This window comes from Callithrix jacchus, chromosome 11 (genome assembly GCF_049354715.1).
Source record: "Callithrix jacchus isolate 240 chromosome 11, calJac240_pri, whole genome shotgun sequence".
Lineage (NCBI taxonomy): Eukaryota > Metazoa > Chordata > Mammalia > Primates > Cebidae > Callithrix > Callithrix jacchus.
Window position 1 is genome coordinate 58,749,307 of NC_133512.1, and position 15,996 is coordinate 58,765,302.

Here is a 15,996-nt window from a genome sequence, read left to right on the forward strand (position 1 = left end):
TGCCTCAGCCTCCTGAGTAGCTGGGATTACAGGCACGTGCCACCATGCCCAGCTAATTTTTTGTATTTTTAGTAGAGACAGGGTTTCACCATGTTGACCAGGATGGTCTCAATACCTTGACCTCGTGATCCACCCGCCTCGGCCTCCCAAAGTGCTGGGATTAGAGGCATGCGCCACCACGCCCAGCCAGTTCTAGGTTTCTTATGAAAAACATCGGGTTTCACCTTCAACTTTCCACTTTCTTTGGCTGATTTTTTCAGAATGTACACATAAACTTTCTCTTTAATTATCTAATCAAACTCATTTATTTTCACTTATTATTTATTTATTTTTGGCATCACCTGATTCCAACAATGCAAAGTGAGAATTTAGGTTCTTTTCTCAATTCTTCACTTTAAAACAAGCATGCTCATCTTTTCCTGCCACCTACCCAGACTCCCATCCTCCCAGAATAGTTATAATTTCGATTAGATCAGAATTCAGAATTTGATATTTATGTTATCATGTTAGTATAAATCTTTGTAGCCAAGACACATAGTGTACTGTAACTACTTTTTCCCCAGAATTAATATTAATTTTCTACTTTTCATTTCTATGATTAATTCAAAGCCTCCCAGAACCTTTGCCTAGTGCATCTTTCCTGATTTCCTGGCATGCCTTTCCCCACTTCTCTGAGCTGGAGCTTTTTTTTTCTTCATCTTATGTGGTTTTGTCTTGAGGAAGACAATTTCTAATAGCTTCCTGGGAAAGGGTGTGTGGAAGATTTTTTGTTGTTGTTAAGGCATTGTATTTTTGAAAATAGATCCTTAAGTAGAGGATGACTGGATTCATATCTTTATTTGGTACTCATGCTTGATTGACATTTTGGCTAGATGTAGAATTCTTGCTTGGAAATAATCCCATTAGAATTTTGATAAGATTACTCCATTTCTCAGTTCCATTGTTTCTGTTAAGCTATTTATCTTTATTGCTGGTGTCCTGAAATTTTATGATAAAGCAAAAAGAAACCAAGGTGCAGCTTGGGTGCACCTGACATGAATCCAGTCATCCTCTACTTGAATGCTTTTAGCAATAAGGTGCTCATTACACTTCAAAGAACTGAACATAATTTATAGATAACACATAATACAGCATTCTTCTAAGAATGAAGCCAAAGCCAGCCTTCCCAAAATTTTCATACTTGACTTTCTTACCCTATTTAGAATATATATACTACCTTTTCCTCTCCTCTCTTGGTATGTCTTTAATACTCCTGAATAATTTTGGCATCTTATTGTAGTTCCTCGGTGTATGCTCCCTTTTGTTTCAGTGTCTGTCAAAACGCAGTGCCCCTCTCTGGCCATGTACTTGCAGATGAGGCATGACAAAGGCAGAATACAGTGGCATTAGAACGCTGTTACTCTGGATTTGCATTAGCTTTTGTTATAGCCACATCTCAGTGTCAGCTAAACTGAGCCAAAATAATCACTAGTCTTTTTTTACATGAATTGTTTTTTAAGTTACCTTTCCTCCACCCCATTTTTCTGTATTAGGTTGGGATGCCTCCTTTTTTTAAAACCAAATATACAGTTTTACTTATCCCTGTGAAAATTCATCTTGTAGGTTAGGCTCATCATTTTATTAGATTCTTTTCTGACCCTTGATTCCATCACCCTAAGTGTTAATTATACTTCCCAGCTATGACACACACACAAATAGGCCCAGCATATCATCACCACTATCCAAGTCATTAATAAAAATATCAAATAGAACAAGGACGAGGACAATGATCTCCAGCACACCCTGACAGACTTTTCTCCATGACGATGTCAATTCATTGATCCATAGGCTTTGTATAAAGTGGTTCAACCAGAGATAAAACCGGAAAAAAAAATAATGATCTTCTAGCAATTAGATTGTATTTATATTCTTGTTTTAAATATTTCATAAAAGTCCTTGTCACAAGTTTGCTGAAATCAGGAAATAACAAAGAGAATGAAGAATAGTAGACCCTAATGTCAAAAAAATTATTTTAAATTTCACCAATGTTCTATATTAAGCTTACATTTCTATACATTCAGAGTTGTTCCCCATCACCCTTTAAAAACCAGCATTATTTTTGCCCATCTGCATTCTTGATGATTTCCCAAAGATTATAAACAATGATTCCATAAGCATGCCACCTGCCAATTCTTTTCACTTTCTAGATTTGCCTTATCTGGAACTAGATAATAAATCTAGTTTATGTGGACGTTTATGAGGGGTCTTATTCTCATTGGGGCATGGGGGAAGAGCAGCAAAAAAGGGAAGCATGCCCTGTCCTGTATCTGATTGTATTCCTTATGTGGGGAAAATTTCTGATTTTATGAATTTTTAAAAACTTTTATTTTAAGCTCAGGATACTTGTGAAAGTTTGTTATACAGGTAAGCTTGTGTAATGGGAGTTTTTTATACAAATTATTTCATTGCCCAGGTATTAAGTCTAATATCCATTAGTTATTTTTCCTAATTCTCTCTCTCTTCCCAGCCTCCACCCTTAGGGACACCCCAGTGTGTGTTGTTTCCCTCTACGTGTCCATGTGTCCTCATCATTTAGCTCCTACTTATAAGTAAGAACATGCAGTATTTGGTTTTCTATTCCTGTGTTAATTTGCTAAGGATAATACCCTCCAGCTCCATCTATGTTCCTGCAAAGGATGTGATCTCATTCTTTGATGATTGTATAGTATTCCACCACATTTTCTTTCTCCAGTCAATGGTATTTTATGAATCTTGACAGGAAACAGGACCCACCTGCCATTAAAAAAGCCAAATGCTAGACACTCACTTATTCGTGGTCCAGTGCAGTCAAAACATGGGCTTCAAGCTTCATGTCAGCCAACATACACAACCAATCCTGGCTTAGAATTAGGAGCTAACAGTTCAAAGAAGCAATGATGATGTAGAATGTTGCCATTTTGACAAAATTGGCAAAGACACAAGGCCAGCAAAACAAGAGACAATGTATGGTGCCAACACTTATGGTGACAGCAGGGTGCTTAGTGAACAGGGCCATGGCATGATTTTGGCTCTGGTCAGGGTATCCAGTCTCTTGTTGTTCCTGCCCACTCTTAAAGTCTTCCTAACAGGTCTGTCAGCCACACTATGTATATCCAGAATCTAACCATTTCTCTTCACCTCTTCTGCAGATATCATCTCATGCTTAGATCTTATTGCAGTAGCCTCCTGGCTGGTCTCTCTGATTCAGAACTTGCCCACCCTTGGTCCATTCTTAAGAAAGCAGCCAGAGATCCAATTAAAGTATAAGTCAGATCAAATCATTTCTCTGCTCAATACCCTTTGGAGACTTCCCATCTCATTCTGAGTCAAAACCAAACTCAGTCAAACCTTTCAAGGCCAACACAATCTAAATGTCATTGCATCTCAAACCTTGCCTCCTCCTACTGTCATCCTTGCTAGCTCCCTTCAAGCCACAGCCCTGCTGTTCCTCAGACAAGCTTTCTGCATAGAATGTTCTTCCTCTAAAAATATGTGCATCTCCCTCTTTCACCTCCTTCAGATTTTTAACTAAACACTTCTCAGTAAGCCCCTCCCATCACCCTCAACTAAAGTTGCATGCGTGCATACATACACACATACATCTATCTCAGAGGAAAGCAGAAAAATGTTCAATTGATGAAGGACTGTTTAATCTGGAAAGCAAAATACTGATAGAGAGCTACAGTTTTTCAAGAACAGATGTGGCATACAATCATGCAAATCACAGCATTCTCCATAGATGTAAAAATCAAAATGTATGCGGCAGAGAAATCAAATAATTAAGTAAATTGTGTAGCAAGTTGAAAAGACAAAATGTAATTTTCAGCTTCCTGTCCCATCTTCTAACATCATACATACCTTAGATCATCATATAAAATTCTAGGAAGGCAGTTAACACAGGTAAGTTGCAGGTTAAAATGGAATAACTGGCATCTATAGGCACAGAAGACTTCAGCTAAAGTAGTATCTTTACCATTTTAACTTGGCTAAATAATTTCAATCTGCTTTGAATTCTCTAAGTATTATTTTTCCTCATCAATAAAACACTGCATAATCATAACATGTCACCTACATCTCAAAGGGCTGAGGGTAGCATCCAATAAAATAACATCTATAAGAGTGCTTTGTAGAATATATAACACTATGAAATTATTTTATGGGCTTTATGATTTCTATTGATATAGTTTTGTTTCCATGTGAAATACAAGATTTTGTTTTACATAATGTTATAAATCGTAGTAACTTAGTTTAGACTATTCTGCTAGTTTATAGTACAATAGGAAAAAATAATTATCCTAACAATATCACGATTAGCTTTGAGTTTGTTGCTTTTTCTTTCACAGCTTTACTGAGGTATGATTGATATTCAAATGACTGTATATACTTAATGTCTACAATCTGAATAGTTTGGACATATGTATGCACCCGTAGTACCAACACCATGAGAAAGGCAGTCAAGGTAATAAACATCCATTACCCTACAGGCTTCCTTGTGTCACTTTGCCTTTATAATATATATATAGTTTGTTTTTTAGAGACAAAGTCTTGCTCCGTCATCCAGAGTCAAGTCTAGTGGTACAATTATAGCTCATTACAGTCTTACAGTCTTGTACTCTTGGGTTCAAGCATCCTTCCAGCTCAGCCTCCAGAGGAGCCAGGACTGTAGGCACATACCACCAACATGGCTAATTTTTATTTTATTTTATTTTCTGTAGAGACATGGTCTCACTATATTACCCAGGCTGGTCACAAAATCTTGGCCTCAAGCAATCCTCCCACCTCAGCCTTTCAAAGTGCTGGGATCACAGGCTTGAGCCACTGTATCCAACCTTGCTTTTATATTTCTGATGGTAAGACTACTTAACATAAAATCTACTCTCCTTCCAAAATTTTAAGTGCACAGTATCATATTGTTAACCATATGCACTATAGTGTGTGGTAGCTCTCTGGAACTTAAACATCTTATACAACTGAAACTTTATATCATCCATCCCTGTATCCCAGGAAAAAAAAAATGAAACTTTATACACACTGAACAACTCCCGATTTTCCCCTCCTCTCTCATTCTCTGGTAATCACAATTCTATTTTGCTTTCTACTTGTACATAATTATTAAATATGTAATGAAAAATGCTGCTATGCATGCTTTGCTCTTACATAATTTAAAATAAAACAGCAGAGTTATTAGCTTAATGGCAATATATATTTACATAATCATGTTTACTATTAGTATTCTTATTTCCACTTATGGGATCTGTTTTAAATTTTTCAGCATGGTGCTAAATAGAATAATGTGGCACTCATTTGTATTTGGCAAAAAATATAAATAAAAACTAAATTGCTTAAGTTTCTATTTAAGTAGAAGAAAAATTTGTTAGAATTTTCACAACAAAACATATTCTGGAGTCAATAATTCTGAAGTATATTTTCTTTCTTATCCAAGTCTTAATCTTGTATAGGGAGAAACGATAGCTATAATAATATTTTAGACCATTATAAACAATATTCCTTTCAAGCTAATGGAGCCACTCCTTGGTTTAAAGAGTTCCTTCATATTTGACCACTACAGGAGGAAGGCAGTATTCAAAACCATGCATCAGAGGGGCCCACATGTTACCCAGTAGCAACATGAGCAACTTAGGGAGCATATTTCCTAAGGGTTTCCCAACCTTGCAGCTTCCGGACTGTAGTATCTACATACTTTGAAAGTGTGTAAGAATCTAAATTACAAAACACTTTAGGTTTGTAAAGCTTTTCATATTACTTAAGAGAAAACCTATACCAACAACATCCTATTGGCCATAAAACCACTTTAATAATGACCCTCAAAGTCATTTCCTTGAATATTCTTTCACATCACTGAATTTTTACCACTTATTTCATTATTCTGGCCCTCAGAGGGCTTTTATAAGACCTAAAATGCCATTCATAATAATAATATAAAGGAACTAGGCTTACAGTTCTCCTTTAAGGCCAAAAAAAGAAATACATTTATAGTATGTATATATTATCATAAATAAGAATCCTTCCCTTGGTAAAACCTCAATTACATAGGTATCTCAGAAAGCCCTTAAAAATCTGATTGTGAAATCAAAAGGAAAAACACAATAGTACCAAATTAATGTTTAATTATTTTACTTTCCCTTCATATTTAGAGTTTTAATGGGCATGGTGTACTGGTTTTTCCTACTGTTTAACTTTCAATGGTACCTCTGTCAAAAAAGGGTACTATGAATTACATGGAACTACAAAATCCATATTATTTAGGAAATAACTTTGATGTTAATAATTCTGAAATATGGCAACATTATCATTAAGTTTTAGAAATATTAAATTAAATTGATACTGATTTTAGAACTTGCTAACAAAGTTGTGCGTGTGTGTGTGTGTGTGTGTGTGTATGTGTGTGTGTGTGCATGTGCACGCATGCATGCATTTAAGAAGACTCTAGTAGAATATATGCAGCAATACTGTAACTTCCAAGTTTACTTTATGGAAACTAAAAAACAAATTTTATAACTGAAATAAAAGTTTAAATGGATAGGATTTTGGCCAGTCTACGAAACTTAGTTGAACTATAAAGCAGTTTCACTGTCTTGAGGACTTATCTGCACTCAGGATATTATGTGCAGAATAAAGGAAGGAAGGTTATAGAAAGAAAGAAGAAAAGTTTCCATTTCCTCTTCTGATAAAAGGTGTAGGCTAACTAAAATTAAAAAACAAAAAAATAAAAAAGCAGGAGCAATAACAGTCCAATTAGGTTGGGTCTGGGCCTGTCTTACAAACTACAATACACTGGAAAGAACTGCTTCATCTCCTTAATCTTTAGGTTTCTGCTTTGCAAACTGGTGATATTTATAATTCCATGAGGCTGCTGAGAACACCAAAAGTGACAATGAATTTGCCCTCAGCACAGTGCCCAGCATAAAACTCTGTAAATTTCAGCTGTTGGGTTTTATTATTGTGGCCATATTTGTCTTAAACGTTCTTTTGCTTCTCTTTCTGTGGCCCTCACTCATTCACCCCAAGCCCACGGTGCCCTCCTGTTTGCTACCTTCCGCATCTCACCAAGATCTGCTCTAATATGCAAGGCATTTCATGTTTTAAAATTATTATTGCTTCAAAACATGCAAGAGGAGTAGAGTTTACTTCTGCTAGATATTGTTAGGAAAGCAATCTGATTAAAACAATCCATTAAGATATGTAAGAACCTTAATTCTTCTTGAAATTTCCAAATATTTATAGAGAACAAGCAATTGGAAATTTGTTTAAGAAAATAAAAATTTCAGGTAATATTCAGGGAACTTATTTTTGAACTGGGCAATTGCCACATAGGCTAATCCTGCTGAGAAATCTATACCTTCCCACCCTAAGTGAGAAGAATATCCTAAGAAATTTCTACACCCTGAAGCTGTTCTTTTCACCAAAGGCTGATTTCAGGAATTCAATTAATTAAACATCTTTTACTCAAAATACACAAAGACAAAAGAAACTTCACGTACAGCAGCAAAAGGTGTTTCACCTGAGATAGCAAAATGATAGAAAATGATGAGAATAGGAAAAGACAGAAAAAGAAAGGTAGAAAGGAGAAAGGCCAAAGACACAGTGTAAAAGGAAGATAATACTGGTAAAGAGGACAACAGAAGCAGAGGCAGGGCAACCATAAGCCACAAATGACCCAAGTTGACCTCATTCTCTAAAAGAGACAAGGGTAATCTATATGATGTCCAAACTCCATGGAAAAGTTGGAACAAAATGTTACTTTAGATACCGTATATGCCCATATTATTAAGTGGTTGATTTAAAAGGACATGGGATGTCTCCATAAGAACTGGGACTAGGGAAAATTTGAGTCACACAAAGAAAAGTGATTATGTTTAAAAGTCAGTCTTAATCAGTAAATAATGCAGAACAATGAATATATTTCCTTCTATTTGGCAACAACACAAATACAAAATTATCAAATGACACAATCTAATATGTGCATTTTAGCCACATAAATATATATCATTATTTTTGTAAGATCTGGAGGATGCTGGGCGCAGTGGCTCACACCTATAATTCCAGCACTTTGGGAGGCCGAGGTGGGGGATCATGAGATCAAGAGATCGAGACCATTCTGGCCAACATGGTGAAACCTGACCTCTACTAAAAACAAAAAATAGCTGGGCATGGTGGCTCACAACTGTAGTCCCAGCTACTTGGGAGGCTGAGGCAGGAGAATTGCTTGAAACAGGTTGCAGTGAGCCGAGATGGTGCCACTGCCGCACTCCAACTTGGCAACAGAGTGAGACTTCATCTCAAAAATTAGAAAAAGATTTGGAGGACATCTTTTCACATTACTTTTATTAGTTTCTTTATCAATGTTACTGATTTTGGTGCATAAGCTACTTTCCTTCCTTTTAATTTAATCATCTAATTTGAGGGAGAGAATAAGTACATTTTTCAAATCTCTTTTCTACAAAACATTACAAAAGTATAGCAAGGAAAATCTAGATTTAATTGAAATATGTAAACTAGACATACTTAAAAATATATATCAAAAGTTCCAAGTCTAAATCAGCTCGAATACATTATTAACTCCAAAAATCATGGATTAAACAAAAGAAATTATGTTTGCATTGATGTGTGAATCTGCATCCATTTTGGTACCACATAATATATGCAACTGCTCAGCTCTAGCTGTCCTTGCAGTCACATTACCATATTATTCAAATGTATCTATCATTTATATGTAAATAGACAATATAAATGGCTTCTTCACAAGACAACAATTTTCAAATGACAGACACAGGAGACATTAGCAAAATAAAAATGTTGCAAATATTCACTCCTTTATTTTTTTAAGAAAAAATGGAAAGTACTTCAAATTTTTTGAAAAAGTAGTATGGTAATTACAAAATGGGATCCTAATACACTGATAATACCAACAGCTATTCTTCGCAATAAATGTCTGCACCGATGTCATTTGTATCTTATAAATTACATGTTCTTAGATCCATCTGTGAAAATTGGGATGTTAATTATCATGGTTACATTTCATGATTCCACAGTTAAATGCTGAAGTGGTGCTACAAAAATACCATATGTTTTTCTAAGAGAAATGGAGAAAGATTAATTATGAGTTCAAGTCCAAGTCTTCTAGCAGTAATACTCTCACACAATAAGATCATTACATTGTGTGCTATGCAACTGGAAGTTTTAATTAATAGCTGAAATACCAACTGAGGGGGAAAACTTTGAAGTCTAAATTTTAACTGTCAGGCTTTCACACACACACACACACACACACACACACACACACAATCTTAATAAGCATGCTTTTGAGAAACCAAGTTACCAGTCCAAAACTAAAGAACCAATCTTATTGCCTATGAGCTTTCTTTGATAATGATCACCATCAGGCTGTTTAATCCTATGTAATAAACTCAAAAATTACCATGTAACCTAGTAACAAATAGTTTATAAATAGATAACATTTGATAAAAATTCAACTTAACATTTTTCTAGGTTTTTTAAGATACATATCATTCAATAATCTCTTATAGGGCCACTATTTTACACAAAATTACAAGTCTCATGTATTCAGATAAAATACTAACTTCACGGGCCGGGCGCGGTGGCTCAAGCCTGTAATCCCAGCACTTTGGGAGGCCGAGGCAGTGGATCACGAGGTCAACAGATCGAGACCATCCTGGTCAACATGGTGAAATCCCGTCTCTACTAAAAATTACAGAAAAATTAGCTGGGCACGGTGGCACGTGCCTGTAATCTCAGCTACTCAGGAGGCTGAGGCAGGAGAATTGCCTGAACCCAGGGGGCGGAGGTTGCGGTGAGCTGAGATCGCGCCATTGCACTCCAGCCTGGGTAACAAGAGCGAAACTCCGTCTCAAAAAAAAAAAAAAAAAAAAAAAAAACTAACTTCACTACAGCAATCTAAAAACAAAACTCTATGATAACACTGTAGAAATTTCATTCATATTTTAAATGTCTAAATTTAAAAGTCTTATTTTACTTACCACATATTCAAACACAAGTGTCAGCGTCTCCTTGGTATGGATGATGTCATGAAGTAGCACTATGTTAGCATGTTTCAGTCCTTTTAATAGAGAAGCTGTAAAAGTAGACAGAGAAAATTTATCATAGATAGCAACTAATATGTATCATTATAATTTTGGCACATTTTCATGTGACATATATCTATTTTCACATGTTCCAAGTCAATAACAATTCAAAATGAAAGGTAGAAAAACAAGACTTTTTTTTTGAGATGGGGTCTTACTATATCACCCAGGATGATCTCAAACCCCTGGGTTCAAGTGATTTTCCTTTTTCACCTGGAATTACAGGTTTATCACACAGTACCTAGCCAGAAAAACAAGGTTTTCATTTACATAAAACTTTCTTCAGTTATTTTACCTGTCATTTGTTATTAATCGCTAGTTAGGTTTCATTATGGTCAGATATGATTTCAATTCTTTAAATTTGTAAAGTTGATTATCTAGAATATGGTTTAACTTGGTATATGTTCCATATGTATGGAATCTGTATTCTGCTGATGTTTGGTGGGGGGAGCTCTATAAATGTCTATTTGATCCTATTATTTAATAATATCATTGAGTTCTTCTATTAATATATCCTTACTAATTTTCTTAATAGTGGTTCCATCAACTACTGAGCGAGGCACACTGGCATCCTCAACTGTAATGACGGATTTGTCAATTACTCATTTGAATTCTGCCTGTTTCTGCTTTTTGTATTATGAAGCATAGTTGTTTACTAAATACATGTTTAGGATTGCTATGTCTTCTTCATGAATTGACCATTTTATCAATATGTAATGTCTTCTTTACTCCTGGTAAATCCTTCCCTTCCTCCCTCCATCCCTTTTTCTTTCCTTTCTTCCTTCCTTCCATCCATCCATTCATGAGACAACGTCTTGCTCTGTCACCTAGGCTAGAGTACAGTGGCATGATCTCAGATCACTGCAACCTCTGCCTCCCAGGTTCAAGAAATTCTCCTGCTCATCCTCCTGAGTAGCTGGGATTATAGGTGTCTGCCACCGCGCCCAGCTAACATTTGTATTTTTATTAGAGACAGAGTTTTACCATCTTGGCCAGGCTGGTCTCAAACTCCTGACCTCGTGATCCACCAACCTTGGCCTCCCAAAGTGCTGGGATTACAGGTGAGAGCGACCATGTCCGGCTTACTCCTGGTAAATTTGTTTGCTCTGAAGTCCCCTTTGTATAGCCATCCACCATTTTCTTGATTAGCATTTACCTGGTGTATCTTTTCCCATCCCTTTTTTTTTCAATCCTACTGATATCATACAGTTGAAGTTCCTTGTAGACAATATATGGTTTGGTCATATTTTTAATGCATTTTGCCACTCTCTGACTTTTCATTTTGATGTTTAGGTCATCTAGTTGATGACACTGGTGGCCCTGAGCAGGTCCTTGATCTCTTGGCAAATAATAATACACCAAGATCATATCTTTAAAAAGACATTTACAATACCAAGAGTGAACTTTCATGTGAACAGTAAAATTTGGGTGATAATTTTTGATGTGTTAATAAGTTCATTAACTGTAACATGTGTATCACTCTGGTTGGGGATTCTGATAGCTGGGGAGGCTGTGCCTATGTCGGGGATAGAATATATGAGGAAATCCTCTGTACTTTCCAATCAATTTTGCTGGAAACCTAAAACTGCTCTAAAATGTAAAGTCTGTTAAAAAACTAAAATTAAGAGATTTACCCTTATTTTAACATATTAAAATAAATTTCAATTATTTAATATTTCACCCAAATAAATAATATTCTAGATACACAATTATCATGCAAATCAGTATGCACTGGACAGTCATCAGAGAAGGCAAAAATAAAGTACTTAGGGCTTAGTAGTACACTAAGTTCCAATATTACTTCAACAAATGTGAGCTCCTATTACCAGAGCTCACATTGTTATTGCTATGAATTTCCATTGCCTTTCCCAAGCAAACCTGTTTCATAACAATATAGTAAATTTAATCCCAAGATTAAACTTTTATAAACACATATTGGTCATAAGAAGGCCATTAAGTCTAACAACTGATCGGTACAGAAGACAATAAGAAGTGTGTTTCCTCTGGAACTGAATCTGGAACATAAACATATATTCCCAGGCAAGAGAAGTAGACACTAATGATTGTAGAGAAGACTTCTCTTCTGTCCCACATATATCTGCCAAGGGAAACTTAGTTTTGCACACTAAAAATCTTATTGTAAAAATATCTACAGGTTTGTTTTATCTGAGCTTTATAAACCAGCACTCAAGTGAAAAAGTAATTACAATAACACAGTAAAAATCACAGCATGTGAACTTTGAAGAAACAATTACTACAGATTTACCATAGAGTTTAGTTTTGTTAATTCTAATAATTTACAATATTCCTTCTTTTAATTATTCAACTAGCCCAGTAGCCTTAAGCAATTGAAACTTTATTAAGTAGCTAGCTTTCAGATGTTAATCTGGGGATCACATTGGCTCATTTTAAAAGGGCTTTTCAACCAGTCTTCTGAGGTGCACAGATCCTCAGAGATCATTATTTCAAACCACAGCAGGGAATTTTTAAATGACAGCAAGGTATGGCACATAACACCTAGCCAACACAGGAACTCTTCAGATCAAATGAATTAAGGAACCCTGAATATCATGTTGTAAGAAAGGCACATGGCTTTGTGAAACAAGTTTTAGAAACATATTATTGAATATTATTTGCAATCTTGGACAATTCCATTTTTCAAGTTAATACCTCAGGTTGTCAAATTCAGAGATGATTCATCCTTATTGGCAACAGCTCCATGAAGATACTAAAGCTTCTACTTCAGTGAAAATCTCATGCCCTGAGGACACTTTGACACAGGATTTTTTAAAACCGTTTTCCCCCAATTACTGCCTTTCTTCTCTTACCACTTACACCTAAATTGTTTCTCATTTCTCAAAGTAATATCTTCATACCCATCATTTCTTACTGTGTTTGTCCCACAATTTCAGTAAAATAAAATTCCTGCCAATGTTCATCTTGGGAAGAAAATATTTTTTCCTGATAGTGACTAATATTATAGAAAAGTGTCATGTCATTTTTATATTATATTTTTGACCACTTCTATATGAAACCTCAACGCCTCCACATTACATCCTAATAAATCTCAATAATTATGACAGATTTTAGATTTCAGATAATATTTATATAAACTTCTGAAACACACTGTCAGTTAAATAAATACCAGTATCTGAATTTGAAACAAGCCCTCTTGCTTTTGAGATTAACATAATGAATGCATACTTGGAAAAGGACAGAGCCACTAATTTCAAAGCTGATAGCAGTAAAAATGACATTAATGGACAGAAAACAGCCTACGATATCTACCAACATCACAGTAGGTGACAGACATGACTAACTTTGAGGCTGCCAAAGGCAGCAGCCACTGGTCTCAGCAAGGTGCCAGATACTACAGTTAGCAAGGCAAGAGAGTCTCCTAGCTGCCAAGTCAGTCCAGAGATTGACACCTACAAGTTCTAGAGCCAGTGTGTCTCCCTCATCAAGACAAACACTGTCAAAATCATACTCCATGTAATCCTAATAATACCATAAATGTACGACACGTTATTTTGTCACTGTTTACATACAAAACTCCTGTAACATTAGCATTAGTAATTCCAACATCCTTGGTTTCTTCATAAATTTTAAGTAAACATATTGCAATGTTTTAAATTTATTTCACCAGAGAGGTTTGAAAAGGTACAATTGCACATGATGCAAAAGACTTGGAATTAAGAGTTAAGGGTGAAAATTATAACCATAATTTGGGAGCTGTGATGTCAAAACCATACAAAAATAGAAAAATGCTTGCTCATAGAGGTAGTTGTGCTCTGACAAAAATCCCAGTAGGATAGAAGGGTGCAGGGAGCCTTCCCTTAGGCTGGCAGAAGGATTCAGATTTACATTAAGCAGCCCTATTCAAACCTTGGTTTCCCACTTTGGGAACATCTTAATTTTTCACTCCAATTGGGAAGAGATGAATTTCATCTAAACTAAAATCCCATCATGTTTAAAATAAATTTTGAGATAATATGGAAAATTGGAGTAAGTTCATTTTATTAGATACCCACTGTAGTGGTGCTTTTTGTTTTTGGGGTTTTTTTTGGTTTATATTTTTGTGTTAATGTTAATAAAGAGGGAAAAAACCTTTAATACTTGAGATAATTTTCTAGGTTATTATTTGACATCCTACTGGGAAAAAAGAGATTACAATGACACACAGCCCATCCTCCATCACTTCACCTTCAACCTGTGGGAGGGAAAAAAGGACATTCACAGGCTCCTTTCATATTATGTGTTCTTTCTCAGAAGAGTGGAGTGGAAGGATTGCTGCCTGACTTTTCCAGAATTACTACCCATAAAACCCAAGGAGCCAACTATATCTCAAGCCACAACCACGACAAACATCAAGTTTTTCTTCAAGCCCACAGTTTGATAGCAGTAAGGCTGTTGAAATTCACTTTTACTACACATAATAAAACTACTTTTAACTGCAAAGTTCTATCTCATTTACTTGCCAGTGGAGTCTGAATATTTTCATAGCTAAAATATTCTGAGGGGAAATTTGAAGGGGGGACTAAAAAATGCATGCACAGAAGAGACGGGATTGCTTGCTTAACAGTGCCTGTGATGAGGACACAGTCTAGCAGAGAAAGAACATGTGTTTTGAGGACTGATACGCAGCTCCGGGTTAGTGCACTCACAGTTCTATAATGCATGCTGCCTGTTTGGCTTAAACCCTGGGGGAGCAATGTGGTTGTGATCAATCTGGACTTTCTCCTTAGCGATATCTAATACAATAAACATGCCACATGGAACCATAAATTAATAAATGAGAAAATAAAGGAATGGGGCCCAAAAATAGAATTAAATGTTCAACCCCATATTTGCTTTTTATTCTTTATATATAGTCAACTCTGGCTTACGGAAGAAAGAGGTCATAGCTAACCCAAAACCCATAAGGTTAAAATAAATGTGGTGCCATGTAATCTTAATTTAGCTAAAATCACATTCAGGATTTAGAGACATGTTATTTGTTTCCAGTTGTCATCCAAAATTGGAAAGGTAATACAACAGGTTAGGAATACTTTTGAAATATCATATCAGTTGTTTAATATCAGTGAAAAGGTGCACTGGTTTTATTTGCTTCTTACAGTTTTTCAGTTTGGACATGGGCAAAAATTCAATCCCACTACATATTTCTCCTGTTCTGCTTCTCTCTAATTTCCCCAACACCATTGAACTGAAATGTGATGTTGGAAATTATAGCCTCAAACATTTCCCCCTTAGCATCAATACCTATTTATCCACCACCTGACTACTGGCAAAGAGCAGAGAGCTACAAGCTATTTCCATATAGCAGCCTCATATGCCCACATCAACTGCTTACTAAATTACTATAAAGAACACATTCCTCTAATTCTATACCTTGACCACATGAAACTGCCAATATTTGACATTTTTTACCTACTAACAGCAACTGTACATGTTTCAACCCAGTAGAATTTACCTGCTTCAAAGCAATTTAAATTTTTCACAAATACATTGTTATTTTTACCACCATTAATATACAAACCAGTTAATCTGCTAACAAATCACCACCACCTGATTGCATTTTTAAAAAGAAAGAATCTATTAATCAAATTATAGTTATAGCTGACAAGAGAGATATAGAAACAATTTAATTTTCTACGTGTATCTTTCTGCATCATTTGAATTGCTTATGATAAAGATACATTGCTTTTATACTGAAAAGGAGATATCTGGAAAAGTTTTTTATTACAAGTGGATTTGCTTAAGAGAACTGACACAACACTGTCAAATAAAAAGCATACAGGTGTTTAACTATACAATATGTAACTACAGTACAGTAATGAATCATTGTAGCTGCAGT

General features: G+C 35.5%; 1 protein-coding gene across 37 annotated transcripts in view; it reads right to left on the reverse strand.

The window, feature by feature from the left end:
* Window positions 1-15,996, reverse strand: part of CDK14 (cyclin dependent kinase 14) — a 621,661-nt gene that overhangs the window by 350,213 nt on the left and 255,452 nt on the right. For all 37 annotated transcript variants that reach the window (XM_078342880.1, XM_009002498.4, XM_054237316.2 and 34 more), the window contains one exon: window positions 10,038-10,132. In XM_078342880.1, the coding sequence (XP_078199006.1) occupies window positions 10,038-10,132 (95 nt within the window). The remainder of the gene's footprint in view (window positions 1-10,037; window positions 10,133-15,996) is intronic.